At 45.4% G+C, this 15,461-nt stretch overlaps 1 protein-coding gene across 6 annotated transcripts in view; it reads left to right on the forward strand.

The window, feature by feature from the left end:
• Frmd5 (FERM domain containing 5) overlaps positions 1-15,461 on the forward strand; it is a 323,742-nt gene that overhangs the window by 271,230 nt on the left and 37,051 nt on the right. For all 6 annotated transcript variants that reach the window (XR_007343912.1, XM_015480718.2, XM_015480720.2 and 3 more), the window contains exons 2-4: positions 8,734-8,838; positions 13,637-13,679; positions 13,895-13,973. Coding sequence is in view for 5 of the 6 variants with exons in the window: in XM_015480718.2 (XP_015336204.1) it covers positions 8,734-8,838; positions 13,637-13,679; positions 13,895-13,973 (227 nt within the window). In the remaining variant the exon portion in view is untranslated. The remainder of the gene's footprint in view (positions 1-8,733; positions 8,839-13,636; positions 13,680-13,894; positions 13,974-15,461) is intronic.

Raw genomic sequence — 15,461 nt, forward strand, 5'->3', positions numbered from 1 at the left:
GCCTCCTGTCTTTCCTCTTCTTCCTCTTCTCCTCCACCACTGGGACTGCCACAATTGAGAGATATGGGGTTTGTCCTCCTGCTTTCCCAGGCCTTAGCATTTGTACAGTAAACCATCTCTCCACCCATGTTTGGCTCATGGCCCCAGCTGTCTCACTTTTCTCTTGGGCCTCTGGGTATTGTTGGTCCAGGAAGGTTGTTTCCATTTAGTGCTGGAAAGGGGAGATATTCATAAACCTGACCTTGTACCACCAGTGGGACCAGAAACCAAGAGGCAGGTTCTGGAGCCTAACTGATTTCTTTCTATCTGCTGTTATGAGGGGCTTTCAAGGGAGGTGCTGCTGTCCTTCTCAAGAGAAGCAGCGAGAATGACTTGACCCATCTAGTCCTAGCATAAGATGCCAGCAGCTGTGTGTGACCTTGAGACTCTGATCAGGGAGTCCTGGGCTCTACTCACCCTTCTTAATCCTGTTGTACATCCATTCACCTGAGAATGTTGGGGGCAGGGGGTTGGTGCTACAGTCAGCTCCTGTAGCTTTAACACCAGAGAGAACCTGTTATGTTCCTTAAGAGGTTCTGAGTTGCCAGGCACCACTGCCCGGTAGTCTCCAGACTTTACAGCCCACACCTGTAATTCCAGCAGCTCAGAAGGCTGAGGCAGGAGGATCACAAGTTCAAAGCCAGCCTCAGCAACAGCAAGGTGCTAAACAACTCAGTGAGACCCTGTCTCTAATTAAAAAAAAAAAAAAAAAGGCTGGGGATGTGGCTCTGTAGTTGAGTGCCCCTGAGTGTAATCCCTGGTACTACCCCCTGCTCCCCCACCAAAAGGCTCTGAGTTAATTTTTTTGCCAGACACATTTTTCTTTTTAATTTAGTCAAAACCAAAGCATTATAAGGTACAGTGTCTATTGGAATTGTATGGTATCTGGTCTTCAACCTCATTCAACTCCTCTTTCTCACAGAGCATGTCAGGAACATAGTAGAGGTTCTGCCTTTTTTCTTTATAGCAGGAGGAACAACTGCCAGGCATCTAAAGGAGTTTGGGTTGATTGTGTGTATTTTATATTTTCTACTCTTCTCTGACCAAGTCTGGAAGACATAGCCTTGGGGTATAGAGAAGACGCAGATCTGTGCTTTGAGAACCACTTAGGGAAGATTTCCAAAATGATGTCAGATTCCTATAAGGGAGGGGACACTGCAAGGTGAAAAGCTGGCCAGGATCTACCCCAGAGTTCTTATCCAGGGAAAGTGGGCTTCTGTACCTTGAGGGCATATTCTCATTGCTGAAGCCTCATAGAGTTTTAAGTCCATTCATTCTGAAGGAAGAGGAGTCATAGGAGGCAGGGGAAAATGGTAGGAAAAATTTACAGGGTTCTTATGTACATTATGTCTCTTATTTGGGACCTCAAAAATAATCCTTCTAGAGATGTGGTATTAGCCTTGTTTTATAAATAAGGAAACTGAAGTTCAGACAGATTTCAGTACCGGTCTGAGATCACAGAGGAGGAGCAACTGAACAGGGCCTTGACCAAGTCTAGCTTTTGTTCTCAGGGCTTTTACCTTTCTAGTGTACTTCCACTCTGTTCCCCTACCTCCACCTCAAGTTCTAGGGAATGCAAATGTCCTGGGGAGGATACTTGAAAATGAGACTGTACTAGGATTCAGAAATCCCAATCTCTTCTATTTATGAGGTTTGTCCACTCTGGATCCATCGTTTATGTTGGTGTTGGTCAATCATTTTCTGTGGGAGAGATGAGGTTAAGGGAATAGGTATAGATGGACTGTTCTCATAATCCCTGACCACCCAGGCCTCTCCCTGCATCCACAGAAATTCCCAGATTTGTCAGATAACATGCATTTGCCCCCCTCCCCCCACCTTAAAAAAAAATAGTTGTCAAACTGTCCTTAGGTTAAGGGCAAGGGGAAGTTGACTTTCTTTAAAAGTAATCTGAAGCGGTATTATATGAGAAGCATAGGTGTATGGGAAGGTGTGTGTGTGTGTGTGTGTGTGTGTGTGTGTGTGTGTATGAGAGAGAGAGAATATGAGTATGAACTGCACACAAACTAATGACTTTTTGTTTGTTTTGTTTTTTCCCAAGCAAGCCTGGCTAAGTTTCTAGTAATTCTGCAGCTCTGATATTACTAGTCCTCTGAAATATTCTCACTGGCCAGAAAAATACAACTCATATTTATTTGGTCAGTAGCAAGATGTGGTAGTGATGCTTCTAAGAATCTGTCCCCTTATTTGTAAAAATGGCCTTGCCATGGGAAAGATGGACAAACTGATTTTCTTCAGGCCAAGCTCTGTTTTTCTTTTCTTTTCTTCCAGAAACCACTAGACAAAAAGAACCCATGTAGGAATAAGATGGTGTAGCTCTAGAAGGATCATCATTAATATCTCAATAAGTCTGGCCCTCCTGTTAGCCCTGCTCTTACAGTAACAGTTGCAGGTTTGAGGTTCTGCTCAGAGGGTCTTATTTTCCCTTGTTGGGTCTGTTTGGGGCCATCTCTGCTGAAAGAACACTTAGTCCTCCTTCCCATGACATTTACTTGCACACAGTGACCTCTGTGTTCCAGATTGAATGTGATTCCCCCACCCCACGTGCACATCATTTGAGTGCCACACCATGTGGTGGTGATCTAAGCCAGTTCTCTGACCTAAGTAAGGTCTGCCAAGAGGGCTCCCTGCAGCATTGCACCTGGCATCTGACCCTTCAGGCGTCAGTGCAGGATCATGAAAACCACCCTGCTCTCTCAATTTGCATGTGGAATGGGGGGTATTGGGGCAAAGAAGTTCCTGAATGTATTAAAGATTAGATAAAAACCATGGCTAAGGAACACGGATCCTGTTTCCCCCCTGAACTCTGCTTTCCCACCCTCTGGACTTGGCCGCTCTCCTGGGAGTCACATGGTCATCTGTTCCCATGGCAGCCTCCTGGTGCTACAGTTTGGATACCAAGTGCCTGCTTGGGCCCCATCCTTCCCAGCCTGACTGCCGAGTTCTGAGACCAGACCCAGAAGAACACCTGGGCAGGGCTAAGCTGTGTCCCTTTTGTATTCATGGCAGCCTGCTGCATAAGACAGTGTGACTTCAAGTGGGCATCTCTGTATTTCCCCCTGGAATGAGATTCCTGATCCGTCTCCCAGAGTGAGCTGGCTGTTCTCCTAGCTGCAGCCTCAGCAGCTCCTGGACAGATTTTGTTGGTTTACCACTAAGCAAGAAAAAGTGGGCTCCTGGGCCAGGAGCCCGCAGGGGTTCCCTCCCTTCAAAGAAAATGTAAGTGAGCATGGAAGGTGCTGAGGTTTAGAAATCTGGCGCCCTGCAATTAGCACTTGTGCCCCTCATCCTCCCCCTGCCTCAGATAGCTGGGCTGGGGGTAGTGTGGGACCAGGGGAGGTAAGAGCTGCCCCAGTAATTCAGTCACACTTTTCTGCTCTGCTCACTCATGCCATGGCCCTGAGAAGATGAACTGATGTGTCCATTCCTCTATGACATTAAAGAGCTTTTACACAGCATCTGCTCCTTAACCTGGCAGACATTGGCACACACACGTGCCCGTAGAAAGCTCTAACAAGGACAGCAAGGATGCCTTTGGCCTACAAGAAATTTAAATATGAATTTAAGCCAGAATGGAGGCTGAGTGCCAATCTTTTTTTTTTTTTAAGAGAGAGAGAGAGAGAGAGAGAGAGAGACAATTTTAATATTTTTTTTAGTTTTCGGCGGACACAATATCTTTATTTGTATGTGGTGCTGAGGATCGAACCCGGGCTGCACGCATGCCAGGCGAGCGCGCTACCGCTTGAACCACATCCCCAGCCCCTGAGTGCCAATCTTTTTTCCCTGTCAGACTTCAGAGGACAACTTCAGCTCTTGCCTCTCTTCTAAGCCCCCTTATCTTAATGTGGTCTTCTTTTTTTAAATATTTTTATTTTTAGTTGTAGTTGAACACAATACCTTTATTTTTTATTTATTTATTTTTATGTGATGCTGAAGATCAAATCTAGGGCCCTGCACATGCTAGACGAGCGCTCTACTGCTGAGCCATAACCCCAGCGCTAATGTGGTCTTCTTTAACCCCTGGCCTCTTGTACTTTTGGCCAGCAGGGGCCCACTTTCTGTAATCCCTCCCTTTTATCTCTGCTTTCTCCAGGGGCCCATGAAACCTCAGTCAGCTCCCATTTAACAGCATGTGGCTGAAGGTGAAGGAAGCTGTAATCCTTCTTGTCCCCTCGAAGCCTCACTTAGTTGGTACTTAAAATATGTGTGCCTCACAGGTAGATGGGATTGGATAAGGTGAAGCTTAATGAGTGGGGGCTCTCTTCATGTTGGCTCCCCTCATTAGGATTCACCATGCCAGGGCCTGACTCCATCCATGATGGGTTAAAATAAAGCTTCTCTGGCTTAAAGGCATTTATTATGAGGCAGAAAATGCAATTAACCTTGAAAAGTTTAGGTCACTGACTCAGACTTGCTTGCTGCTTGCTGCCTCAGTCCCTTCGCTCAAGAATAGGCAAAACATAGAAAACCAGAATCACACATTCCAGGGAAGAGCAAGAAGAATTCTCCCAGCCTCCGTTGCAATATGATTCTAAGAGCTTCAGGGATTGTTCTGTGCATCATATGGAGAGAATAAATGGATTTTCTTACCTGAACTGTTACAAATATGTGTAGGTATTGTTGTGGTTCATAAAATTCAAATTTATTTTTAACTGAGTACTTAATATAAGTTACTTTGACCCAATAATGTCTTGGGAGGAGAATAAGCTCTGAGGTTTAACTGGAGGATAAGGATTTGGGTGCTCTGCCTCAGCTCACTTGTCCTGAAGATAAACGTTCTCAGGCATGGAGCTCTGACTTTGTGACTAAACAGTAATCACCTGTCAGTACCAGTGCCTGTTTCTGCAGTATAATCAATGGCTCAACATTCAGCACACAAAGTGCAGTGTAGCCATAGTGCCAGGGTAACTACAGGCAAAGGGAAGAGAAGATAGAAGTCCCTGGGCTTTGCCATCCTACCAAAAGAGAAGACTGGCTGCACAGAATATTCCAGAAACCCCTGAACTTAGGGATAGGAGGCCATGGGGAGGGTCTCTTAGAACACAGCTGGCATCTGTAAGTGCAAGGGGACTCCTGAGACCAGGAAGTTGTAGAATTCCGAAAATTTTTCATGCCAATGGCTTATTGTTGATGTTCCAGCTGCAAGTGACTCCACCCAGAGTCCACCTCAGGCCACCCCTCCAGTCACAGGCGTTAAGTACCCCAAGGGAGGGGCATGTTGTAGAAAGTATCTCCACAGTGCTGAGTCATTCTGCCTTTGTATAGGCTGGAAATTTGAACTTCATGGAGATGGGCTGCCAGAAGCAGTTCTGTTCTACCTCCTATCCCCACTCCCTTCACCCAGCCCTATCCCTGGAGAAACAGCAAAGGAAGATGCTTCTTTCTGTGGGTCTACGAAAACAGCCTCATAGCCATGCATCTACCACAGGCAGATGGGAACCTGAGGGAATGATGACCTCATGGTGGGGAGCACACCAGGGGAACCCACCAGATGCTGAGAAATAACCAGAGAAAGATCCTTTTTATAGCTACAGGGAATATGTAATGGGATAGGTTCTTGTTTCCTAATTCCTACAAGAGAAAAGTCATGCTTCCATTTTCTTCCTGTGAAGTGGGAAAACTCTATAGTTGGATCTACTAAATCTAAGGTTCTTAAGCAGCTGAGAGCCTTACAAGTACATCTGAGCTGCCAGCCCCTGAGAATGAGTTGTGGAAGGCAGGATTCTTATTAAAAGTCCTTGTGATTTCCATGACAGAAGCAGTTTCCCCATGGCTATTTCCCAGGCTCCTATAATGTGGTTGCTGTATGGATGGAAGCAAGCTCCTTCAGCCATTAAAATTCATGCTAGCTGATCCCAAATGTAGTAGCCAGCTTGGTGCAAAGTAAAATTTGTAGAGGAAAATAATCACAATATGCATTTTGTACAATTCCATTTCCGTTTTTCTGAAAGAGATAATAGTGTAGGATGTGTTGTGTGGGACAGAGTTGAACATATTTCCTCCACTCTCAGAGAGCCCTAAACACAAGTTTAAGCTCTGAGGCATCAGTGAGCAAGTGGTGAGACCCAGTTTGTGGCCCACACCCGGGAGTCCTGATGTGATTCCTAATCTCTGCTCTGAGAGTAGCTCTTTCTTGTGGCAAACCAAAGGGTATGGAAATGGGACCACTACTTCAGAAGTAGAGAGGGGAGCCAGGGGTGGTGATGCACACCTCTAATCCCAGCAGAGGCCTTAAGCAACTCTAAATAAATAAAACAAAATAGGGCTGGGGGTGTAACTGTCTCTAAATAAAACAAAAAAGGGCTGGGGGTGTAACTCAGTGATTAAGTACCTCTGGGTTCAATCCCTGGTACCACCGCCCCCCCCACACACACAGAGGAAGTGTGAAGCCAGCAGGAGAGGGAGGCACCCACATGGTCCCTCCTCCTTTAGCTGAGCTGTCTACCACTCATCCTTCCATCCCTGCAAAGATAAGCTTCTTAAGATATTTGTGAGAGGTTTGGTATCCTGCCCTAGTTCTCCTTCAATAGTGTAGGGTGAGCCAGCAGAAGAGGCTGAGGGAAGGTGTAAACCTTTCATGAACAGGCATGTCTTTAGACCTGTTTCTTGGAACCAGGCCAGATCCTTCTGTACCACGGCCCTGGTACACATATAAATCTCACCTTGGTACAGGTGAGATCTTTGGATCTTATAAGACGGCCTCAATTTGGATACAAAGTTAGACATGGACAGGCCAGAGTGAGTCAGCGGAACTACAGAGGTCATGGGGGACAGGCCTAGAGATGGATGATTTGCAGGCCTTCAGATGTTCTGACAGTTCCCTGCAAGTCATTCTTCCAGTCATCCTAGATACTCAGGCAGGTCTCTGAAGTAGAAGTTATGGGTTATAAACAACCTAACATCTTAACGTTTTGTAAAACCTTGTAGCCAACCTTCTCCTTGCTATTCATTCAATAATTTATTCAACAAATAACCATTGAAGACCTCCTGCCTTCTATCAGGCCCTGTGCTGACCTGGGGAAAGGCCCCATTTTCATGAAAATTAGTCTGAAAAAGGAGCAGACAACAAATAAGTAAACAAGTCAAAAAGGTAATTACAGACTATTATAAGTGCTATGAAGACCATAAACAGAATAATGAGATAGAAAGCTAGAGAAAGGCCATCCTTTAGGGGAAGACCTCTCTGCAGAAGGGGCTTTTGAACTGAGACTTCAAGGATAAGAGTGGCTAAGAAGAGCTATAGGAAGAGCATGCCAGGCAGTGGGAAGACAAAGACACAGGCAGAAAAGCCTTGGTGTGTTCAGGAACAGGCCACAGCAAGAATGCAGTAAGGAGAATGATTTGGGATGAGCTCAAAGAGAAGGCAGGAGCCAGGCTACATAGGGCATTACAGGCCATGACCAGAGATAGGACTTTATTCTGAGAGCAATGGAGAGACCCTGGCAATATGAAACAGAGGTGAGGAGTATAATTAAAGATCACTGAATGTTCACTATCACATTGTTTGTAATAGATTAAAACAAATTCCATCAATGTGGAACTGGATAATGTCTGAGGCATGTTAGTATGCACTGTTATAGAAGGATTTTCAAGATATCCTAAATGGGGTGGGGGGGAACAGAACAAGAAACAGAGTAAAATATAAAATTGTGCTGCAGCCAGGCACGGTGGCACATGCCTATAATCCCAGTGACTGAGGAGGCTGAGACAGGAGAATCTCAAGTCCCAGGCCAGCCTCAGCAACTTAGCAAGACCCTGAGAAACTTAAAACAAATTTTTTAAAAGGACTGGGGATGTAGTTCAGTGGTAAAGTGCCCCAGTGTCAACATAATAAATAATAATAATAATAATTTACTGCAAAGAGGGACTAGGAATGTAGCTGAGTGGTAGAGCTCTTGCTTAGCATGTGTGAGGACCTGGGTTCTATCCCCAGCACTGCAAAAAAAATAGTGTGAAGATGCCAGGTGTGGTGGCACATGCCTGTAAATCCAGTGACTTGAGAGGCTAAGGCAGGAGGATTTCAAGTTCAAAGCCAGGCTTAGCAACTTAGCGAGTCACTTAGCAACTCAGCAAGACCCTGTCTCTAAATAAAATATTAAAAATGGCTGGGATGTGGATCAGTGGTTGAGCACCCTGGGTTCAATCCTCAGTACCAAAAAAAAAAAAAAAAAGTTTGAAAATGTATTTTAAAGAGGAGATGTCCACATATATAGGTTTGCCTATGTAGAAAATATCACATAAAAGATACACAAGAAGTTGGGTTGCTTCTGGGGTTAGACACTGGTACACAGGGAGACTGAAGTAGAAGCGAAACTAACTCTTCCAAGCTGAAGTTGCCTGTTCCTCCCAGTTTAAGAGATATTTGTGCATTAGACATTGGAACTTGGCTTACTGACTCTGTGCCGAATTCTTTGACATTTTAGTGGGGGAGGGCAGGGGGAGGGGGGAGCACACAGGGTGGGGATGGGGGGCAGGAGGGGTTGTTGGGCTCCTTCCAAGTGCTGAAAGCCTCAGAATTCCAGAGAATGTCTAATGCAGGACCCAATTGTGAACATGTGCCCTCTTTATTTCCATATGCAACAGCTATAAACAGTTTTTAATGACTATAAAAACAAAGTCATGCTGAAGAAGACCACTCATTTCTCAATGGAGCTTGCTTTTTTTTTTTTTTTTCAGAGAGATGCCAAAGGCCAGTACCTGTTTGACCTTCTTTGCCACCACCTGAACCTACTTGAGAAAGACTATTTTGGGATCCGCTTTGTGGACCCAGATAAGCAGCGGGTAAGTCAAAATTCAAAGCACAAAGGGAGCAGAAGGTCATTTAATAAGCCTGAATTCTTAAATTGTTATTCATATTCAGAGTTTAGCCTTGGGAGTCAGAGACCAGCCAGACCCTGCACTTGAATGCCATTGCTTTAAATCATAGCATTAGACCTGGAAGCACCTTAGCTAGGGCTCATCTAGAGAATTTTGATTCTGGCATTTTACACATGCAGAAATGGCAGCCTAAAGAGCTTAAGTGATTTGCCCAAAGTAGCCTGGTTTGAGGCATAGCAGATGGGATAGTGTCATGGTCTTAGGGCCAAGTGCACTGGGTGGGCTTTTCCTGCCCCCTTTCTAGTAAATGGACTGTAATTCGATATTCTGGTTAGGCAGGGCCTCACTGAGGCACCACGTCAACCCCATTCGGCAGGACAGAGAGACTGACATGGACCCTTCAGAACCTTGCACATCCTGCAGTTCCAGCTCTGCTCTGTGTAACAAAGGCAGTTCTGCAGATAGTAGGCGTTGACAAGACTGTGATGCTCCAGACAGATACAGGAACAAGCCCATTATCCTTAGCCTCTACTTCATCTCCAGCTTCACCTCCCCTGACCTTCTCCTCCCTACTGTAGTGAAGCCAGACAATACTGTGGCTCTCCAGACGCACCATGCCTTCTTTCCAGAGCCTTCATCTTTGCAGCTCTGCTGCTGGAAAATGCTTCTCCTTTTCCTCACTTCTCTGCACTCCACACTTTCCTTCTGGCTACCTCCATTTCACACTTAAGGTCTTACCGTGGACTCTCACTTCCTCAGGAAGTCTTCTCTAACCCTGCTCTGTATTAAGGGCCTTCTCTGGACCTGTGCCCTGTCATAGTACTTACTATACCTTGCTGCAATTACCTGGGTTCCCTGCAAATGTGTGAGTTCCCCCAAGGGCATGGACTTAGATTATCTTACTCATCACTGTCTTCCATGTAACCAGCACAGAGCCGGGAATGTTGTTGATGCTCAAGGAGCATTTTCTGAAGAAGGAAGGGATGAGTGAGTTAATGATTTAGAGTGCCCTATCTCTCACTTCCATCTGCCCATCTTGCCCATATCTGCAGTTGCTATAATTTCCGTTCATCCTCCCTTCGCTGTCTGTGGGCATGTGCTCTTCACATCCACATTAAAGTGGGAAAATATGCAGAAGCATCCAGCCTCTCACCACCCATGTTTATCTGCCATTTTCCAAAAAAACAGTATCACAAATACCAGAGGGCCCTCCTTTTATGGGTCCAGGAGTTCCTTCAGCTTCAAACATGGGGTTTGTCTCCACCATCTTCAGGGGGCAGATCTCTGCACTGTGGGGGGTCATGACACTGAGTGGATATGCCCCTCACCATGTCAAAGTTGTGCTGTTTTTCTTTGATGCCCTGAACCATTTTGTCTTGCAGGTTACATCTAGGGTTATGTACTAAACACATGAGCTTCAGGAAAGAATCTAAAGGACCATGTCCCTTTCCTTTGACTAGCCCTGCCCCAGCTTCTCTCTGATGTGTTTCATTCCTCCCAGCCCCCAGAGTTCTGAGCAGCGTCAGTGTTTGGGAAGTAGTGGTGAGGTCAGCCCTTCACTCTATAAAAGCTCCACTCAATGACATAAATACGCTTCTTGGCTCTAGACTAAGCAGAAGGCCAGAAAAAGTACGTTGATACTAGGAAGCTACATGTCCCTCACCCTACTGTAGGAGCCATTCACAATAAAATGGTAGACCGCTTTGTTATATCTAGTGTGTGTTTGTTTGGTCCGAGCTTTCTGTCCCTAAAAAGGAAGGTCCATTACCCTAAAATCTATTCATTTCCTAGAGGTTCTAGTGTGTGAAACAAAAAGGGCAAAATGTGGGCTGGCATTGTAGCTCAGAGGTAGAGCAGTTACCTAGCATACGTGAGGCACTGGGTTTGATCCTCAGCACCATATTAAAAAATAAAATAAAGGTATTGTGTCAGCCTACAACTAAAAAAAAATAAATATTTTTTAAAAGAAAGGGCAAAATGTGTCCTGTAGATTTATTTATTTGTTTGTTTGTTTGTTTTTTAGTTAGACTAGAATGTACTTGAGGAGAATCAGAACATACATGGAGGTGGTAAAGATTAAAAGGTAGAAGAGCTAGAGAGAGAAGGAAATGGGAAAGAGGAGGACTAAACATTTATGACATGCCTACTGTGTGCCAGGCTCTGCTGTGAACACACACCAGGCCCTTTCAGCTGATGAACACTGAACACTGAGTTGTCTCAGGCACTAAGCTAAGAGCTGCACATATGTTATTTCATGTAATCCTTAAGATTAGTGGGACCAGTGTTTGTAATTATGATACCCATTCTTCAGGTGAGTCAGTGAAGTCTCTGACAGGTTAAGTAACCCCCAACCAAGATAAATAGCAAAGCCAGTCTCAAGCTCAGACCTGTCTGAATGCAGAGCCTGTGTGGTTTCTCAGATGCCCCACTGGAATCACACCTGGCAGCCGTGGCAAGCAGTGCACTCTGCAACTGGGGGGTGGGGGGTGCTGTGCTGGCAGAGGCTTGAGAGGGCGTCGAGGGTCTTAGGCAAACAGACTGGTAAAGAGAAGTTACCCTATTCCGTCAATTCATAGTGGAGGTGAAGGAAGTAAGCTCCCAGCTCCCCAGGGTATAAAGGTAGTCACAACCTGGCGCTAGGGTCCATCCCCACATCACTGCTTGCTCAGTAGGAGTCTCCATATGTCTGGAACTCTCCTTGTCTCTCCTGAAGGAGCTGCCCTCATGCCCCTTCCCCATTGTTTCTGACTCAGACCTAGAGCCTCTGCCTTCCTTTGACTTTCCAGTGCACCCTTTCAAAGTCCCAGTGTCTGAAGATTGTATCACTGTGACCCATTTACTCAAATGCAGCAGGAAACCTCCCTCTGTGAATCTTCTTTTCCTCCTCTCCTGATCCTTTCTCCCAGAGCCTAACATGATTAGTTTGCTAGGGATTCTGGGACCCAGATTTAACCAGGCAGCTGAAAAAGCAACTCTGGGCATTATCATATTCTTGGGATCCTCAGAGTTCTCCACTGGACCCTTAACACCCCTTGGACAGGCTGTGACAGCTTTCCACTCCCTTCCCAGCCCTTCCTAACTTCCTCCAGCCTCAGTCCTTTCTTGAGTTCTCACTACACACAAGCTAAAGTCTTCTCTCCAGCTATTGCCAAGGGGAGTTGCCTTTTTGTCATTCAGCTCCTTCTGCCCTCTGCTGATAATGCCTTTTCAGAGTCCTTCCTTTTAATTTCTATCTTCCTTTGTTTATTTCTTTTAATCTCTCAGTCTAATGGCTAGGGCGTTCTGTTTACTGAGCCCCTGACATTTGCTACGTTCCTTCACTGTACACAGTTCCCATGTGCTTTGAACAGACAGGCCTCCTCCGCCTTCACAGGCACAGCCTGGAACCCCAGTTGTTTCTGTACAATTTCATCTCTTGCCTTTGCTTCCCTGCGAAGCAGAGCCACGGTGGGCCATGTAATGTGAGAAGGACCTCTTAACCACATTGAGTGGCTATAATGAGTTGCCAGCCTCGTGGGAACTCAGATCAGAGGAAGCAAGAGAGCAGAATGTCAGCCCAGATTATCCATGTAGAGCTGACGGACGAACTGGCTCTTAGTGGGTCCATTAACTACATGACCCACAGCCCAGCCCAGAAGGTAAGAGCGGGGAATCGAGGGAGGCCAGGATACCGTCTGCATGGCCTTGGCCGCTTTCCTGCCAGAGGGAGGACTCTGCCAAGACATTACACTAAAGGGAAATAGCCAGAAAAAAGGAAAGCGTGGACCCAGTCCCCTTGTCCATTTAGCAGCTATGTGTTGAGCACTGTGCTAGGCACAGGTGGTAATTAAGATAGTTTCCTGCCCTCCTGGAGCCTACATCTATGGCCTTAAGCTACTTATGGGCAATCAAAACCCAAATAATAGCAGTTGTAGCCCTCTGAAAATTGAAAAGTTACCTGCTTAGCATAAAAGCAAAAAATATCAATAATAAATTGTATGAAGGACCCATGCAGAATTAAGAAACAGATATAGAATGATCTTGTTGCTTCCTTCCCCAAAACATAAGTAGCATGGGTAAAAATGTATCACCACTGTATCCTATGAACATCCCAGGGAACAGGATAGAATTCTACACATTGGTTGTGGTTAATTATCTTATGAAACTTAGACTTTAAACATCCCCGTATGCCAAGGAATCATGAGTATGTGTTCTCTAACACAAGGTTTGGCAATCTATGTTATTCAAACAAAAATGGAAATATATGCCAGCCATCTCTGACTTCTCTCCATTTATGAAATTTCCTCTTGTCAATACTTTCTAGAGTTGCTGCCAATAGCCTCTATCCCACTCTTTTGCCCCCCACTCCTCGCAAAAACAAATTCAGTACCCAACACACAACACCCAGTGAGCGCAGCATTTCCCTGCTTAGGCCGGGTGGGCCTTTGTCCCCACCACACAGATGTACAGTCATTGATGCCTGCTGGCATGCCAGGAACATGGCTCAGAACATTGGCACCCTGCTTTATAAAGAAGGCAGACTTTGCAGGGAAGCCCAGAGATGGCATGTAAAGCTGGAGCTATTCCCCGCCTCACAGCTGGCTCCATGGGGCTTATTTCAGAAAATCATATCACTCTTTACTCTCCAAGCCTATATTTCACAAGCTTTTGGACAGCTTTTACCCTAGGCTATAATCTGTCTAGTTATTTCAATTGGATAAAACAAGTTACACTTGACACTGCTTCTCATTAGGGTTTTCATGTCCTGCGTTCTCTGTTTCAGCATTGGTTGGAGTTTACAAAGTCGGTTGTGAAGCAGCTGAGATGTAAGTATTCTGTATGAAAAAAACTAAAGCCTCACCCTTGGGGCGGGTGGATGCGCCTCCCAAATGTCAGAAGTCTACATATATAAGTTTCCCCTCCTCTGAGTAAAAGCTGGCCCTAATTGAGGATTTTCTTCTGGAGGTTCAGCAGCCTCAGCACATTGGGGGGACATGTTCTGAGAGAGGGTCTCCCCTAATGGATTCCTTTCTCTCTGCAGCCCAGCCTCCATTCACCATGTGCTTCCGTGTGAAATTTTACCCCGCAGACCCTGCTGCTCTGAAAGAAGAAATAACAAGGTGAGGCTGCACACACTGCCACCAGCTACTGAGACCTGCCAGAAAGGGCTGTGACCTCAGATCCTCTGATGTGGACACTCCTAACTCTTTATGAAGGAACTATTTAGAAAGAAACCCTTTCTACAAGAACCCACTTCTGTATTTCATTGCCACATTCTTTCTTAGCTCACCCTCAGTGGAACCAGAGCAGCATGAACTTCCTTTAAATGTGAATACTTCATCTCTGCCTGCTTACTCTGAAGGGGTCTAGAGGAACTAAATAATCAAAAGCATCTTTCTGGTACCTATGATGTGGCTGCTTTAGACGTTTTTGGAGAAAGCTGGGTTGCTTCTTATTTTGGAAGATAGACTCCAAAAGTCTAGTGGAGGAAGAGCCAAGGCCTGATATTGAAAGACAGGCTGGGAAATACGGAAGATTCTAAATCCAACTGTGTAAACTCTGGTGTGCCATTAGAACAGGTCCGTGATAAACTCTTTATTGTGAGGATCATGTTCTGAGGCAGGCAGACAGCTACATAACATGAATTCTATCTCGTCCAGCACCACTCAAGGATGAGAAAGAGCCTGTGTGCCCACAACCATCCTGCAAGAGGGTGAGTGAATAGGAGCTTCAGAGCTTCCCTAGGACTTTGTACATCGGAGCCAAATTCACACTAAAAGTCTCACCTCTCTCACCTCAAAGATTCAGGAGCTCTCTATAACAGGGAGTCCTTATTTCGACATAAGCAAAATCTTGATGTTACCTATAGCTGGTGGGGGCCATAGGCGAAGAGTAATGCCAGGGAGTTGTAGAACTGAGGAAGAGATGGCACCAACAGCTCAAATCCCTTCTCTGCAATCTTAGAGATGGCAAAGATAGGAATGAGGCTATTGCTGTCATATCAATGGCTTGTCCTGCACAGACTTGGAGATCTATTTCTGGATCCTAAACTACTTAGGAAAATCCCAAAGAAAAGAAAGAGGGAAAAAGAAAGGAATAATATAGACTTATTTTCATTGCCATTCTGAAGAGCATGCTTTCCATCAGGTGAAAAGAGCAAAAGGTGTGATGGCATACACCTCGTATCCCAGCTGCTCTGGAGGCTGAAGCAGGAGCATTGCAAGTTCAAGGCCAGCCTGGGCAATTTGCAAGAAACCTGTCTCAGAATAAAATAGCATAAAATAAAAAGGGCTGAGGATGCAATTCAGTGGTTCAACACTTGCCTAGCATGTGTAAGGCCCCGGTTCAAATCCCAGTGCAAAAAACAAAACCAAAACAAACAAAACAGAAGACCAGGGAAAGAGAAAAGAGCAAAAGTTTCCCTAAGAAAGGAAATCAGGAAATGGAAAAGAAAAGAACAATGAACAGGAAGCAGTATAAAGAAAATAAGTAGCACAAGGAAGGAAGGGGCTTCTTACATGCGCCCAGCATGGGTTGTGGGAATCTTCCTCTGATGGAGTCAGAAAGATCCTTTGTGGATCTTTCTGTGCACCCACTTACTTTAAAGC

The sequence above is a fragment of the Marmota marmota genome, unplaced genomic scaffold, assembly GCF_001458135.2.
Source record: "Marmota marmota marmota unplaced genomic scaffold, marMar, whole genome shotgun sequence".
NCBI lineage: Eukaryota > Metazoa > Chordata > Mammalia > Rodentia > Sciuridae > Marmota > Marmota marmota.